This window comes from Oryzias melastigma, linkage group LG14 (genome assembly GCF_002922805.2).
Source record: "Oryzias melastigma strain HK-1 linkage group LG14, ASM292280v2, whole genome shotgun sequence".
Classification (NCBI taxonomy): domain Eukaryota; kingdom Metazoa; phylum Chordata; class Actinopteri; order Beloniformes; family Adrianichthyidae; genus Oryzias; species Oryzias melastigma.
The window spans coordinates 5,813,912-5,815,892 of NC_050525.1; the positions used below are offsets into that span (position 1 = coordinate 5,813,912).

General features: G+C 48.1%; 1 protein-coding gene across 4 annotated transcripts in view; it reads right to left on the bottom strand.

Moving 5' to 3' along the window:
• Positions 1–1,719, bottom strand: part of mark4a (MAP/microtubule affinity-regulating kinase 4a) — a 37,535-nt gene extending 35,816 nt beyond the window's left edge. For 2 of the 4 annotated variants that reach the window (XM_024260617.2, XM_024260616.2), the window contains exon 1: positions 124–1,719. In XM_024260617.2, coding sequence (XP_024116385.1) covers positions 124–177 — 54 coding nt within the window. In that variant the 5' untranslated portion in view covers positions 178–1,719. The remainder of the gene's footprint in view (positions 1–123) is intronic. The other 2 variants (XM_024260620.2, XM_024260618.2) reach the window with 1 other exon arrangement.
• Positions 1,720–1,981: the final 262 nt, after the last annotated feature.

Here is a 1,981-nt window from a genome sequence, read left to right on the forward strand (position 1 = left end):
CTTCCTAAACGTCTGATCCAGAAACGGCTCCGTGCGTGCACCTCCTCCTCCAGAGGCCGCAAAATTGAGGAGATCTCTCCTCTGACGTGCACGCGCACCAGCACAGGCAGCATTTGCACTTACGTGGTCCCCGGCGCTCCTGTCGTTTCCAGACGGCAAAGCTGACCGAGAAGACATGTTGTTTCTCTGCTGTTCCCTGAGAGTGTCACGGTGCACGCGCACGCGCGCGCGGATGCTGTTTACAGGCTCCACAGACGGAATAACATCCGCAGATGCGAGCAGCGTCCCGAATCAATCCGCCCGCCGTCCGAGCGAGCGCGCCGTGCTCGAGAGGAGACCTCTGCCTGTCATGGCAGCGATGGATGAGCAGGAGGAGGGGGGGCGGGGGGTTGTCCTCACGCGCGCTGCATTCTGCACCGCGCGCGCGGATGTTCAGCCGATCAGCGATGCAGCCACTGCAGTCAGACCCCGAGCATCGATGGACGAGCAGAGCGGCTAGAATGCAGCAAGGCTTGGCCGGAGCCCAGCGTCTCTGTGGCGACTCTCCCCCCGCTGCATCCCGCCGCGCGACACGAACACGGCTGCGTGCGGGTGCGTGTCCCCGCGCGTCGTCATAACACACACCGGGATAATCTTTCAGCCGATCCCCGCCACGCCAGCGCCGCCAGTTCCGCTTTGCAGCAGCTCGGAGGAAAACACGGCTGACGGTGGAGCGGGGAGGCGGCCGAGGGGTTCCGAACGGTTCCGAAGGATTCCGAGAGCTCGGAGCTCCGTCAGCCCACCGACCGGTACGCCGACGTCACAGCTTCCTGTCTTTTCCTGAAGAATAAAAGCGTCGCGTCTTTTTCCTACAACAGCAACAAGCAACAGTGCTCTATGAAACCGAGAACATTCCAATAACTCAATGACAGCAGGGTGGTTTCAAAGATATTCACAAAAACTACAACGAAAAAAAGGGTATCAGTTTGACTGGTTTCCTGTTTTATTATGAAAAGCTTCGCTCTTTCTTTAATTCACTTCCGGTCCCCGTTAATAAACAGACCTCAGAGCTGCATTGGTACTGTGCGTGATTTCTCCTGCTGTGTGTCTGTACACCTGCACGATGTCACAAGAGGCTGGACCATGAAACAGAAGTTTTAAAAGATGAAACAGTTTCTTCAGATGAAAGTAACTCCTTAACCGTGCAGACGTGAACCACAGGTGGAAGAGAGGACTGTTGAAACGCTGTACCTGTTCTGGAATCAGTCAAAGTTGGGTCATTCCAGAACTACAGGACATTTCATGTCAGATTATCCATCATAGTTCAGTGATTCCACATACAAAATACTAAAACGTCATTTCTGATGAAATGTACTTGTCTTTAGACAAAAAAAAAATTATTTGAAAAAAAACAATTGTAAAGAAAGACAACAACAACTAACAATTTTGAAATACCCCCTAATATGCAATTTTGTCTCGCACCCCCTTCCCCTCGCCCCCATTTCTGGGTCAAATCTAAAAAAAAATGTTTTTTGTACATGTAAATATGAAATTTAATTTAAAAATGAAATTTCTTCAGTAATTGTTCTATTCAAGGGTCATTGAAAAAAACAGTGTCACACCAATTACTGATCTAGTGCTCACCAGTTACACTCTGGTGCTTACTAGTTACTACCTAATGTGCATCAATTACTATCTGGATATCAACAGTTACTACCTAGAGCGCACCAGTCATTGTAAAATGCTTACATGTTACTATCTAGTGCGCACCAGTTACTATCTGGAGATCACTGTTCACTACTTAGAATGCACCAGATACTATATAATGCTCACCAGTTACTATCTGGTGCTCACTGGTTACCAGTGTTGGGCATCTCACTTCAAAAAAGTAATTAGTTATAGTTACTAGTTACTTCTCCCAAAAAGTAATTGAGTTAGTAACTCAATTACTGCATCTTCAAAGTAATTAGTTACTTGGAAAAGTAACTCGTTTTAAATTACT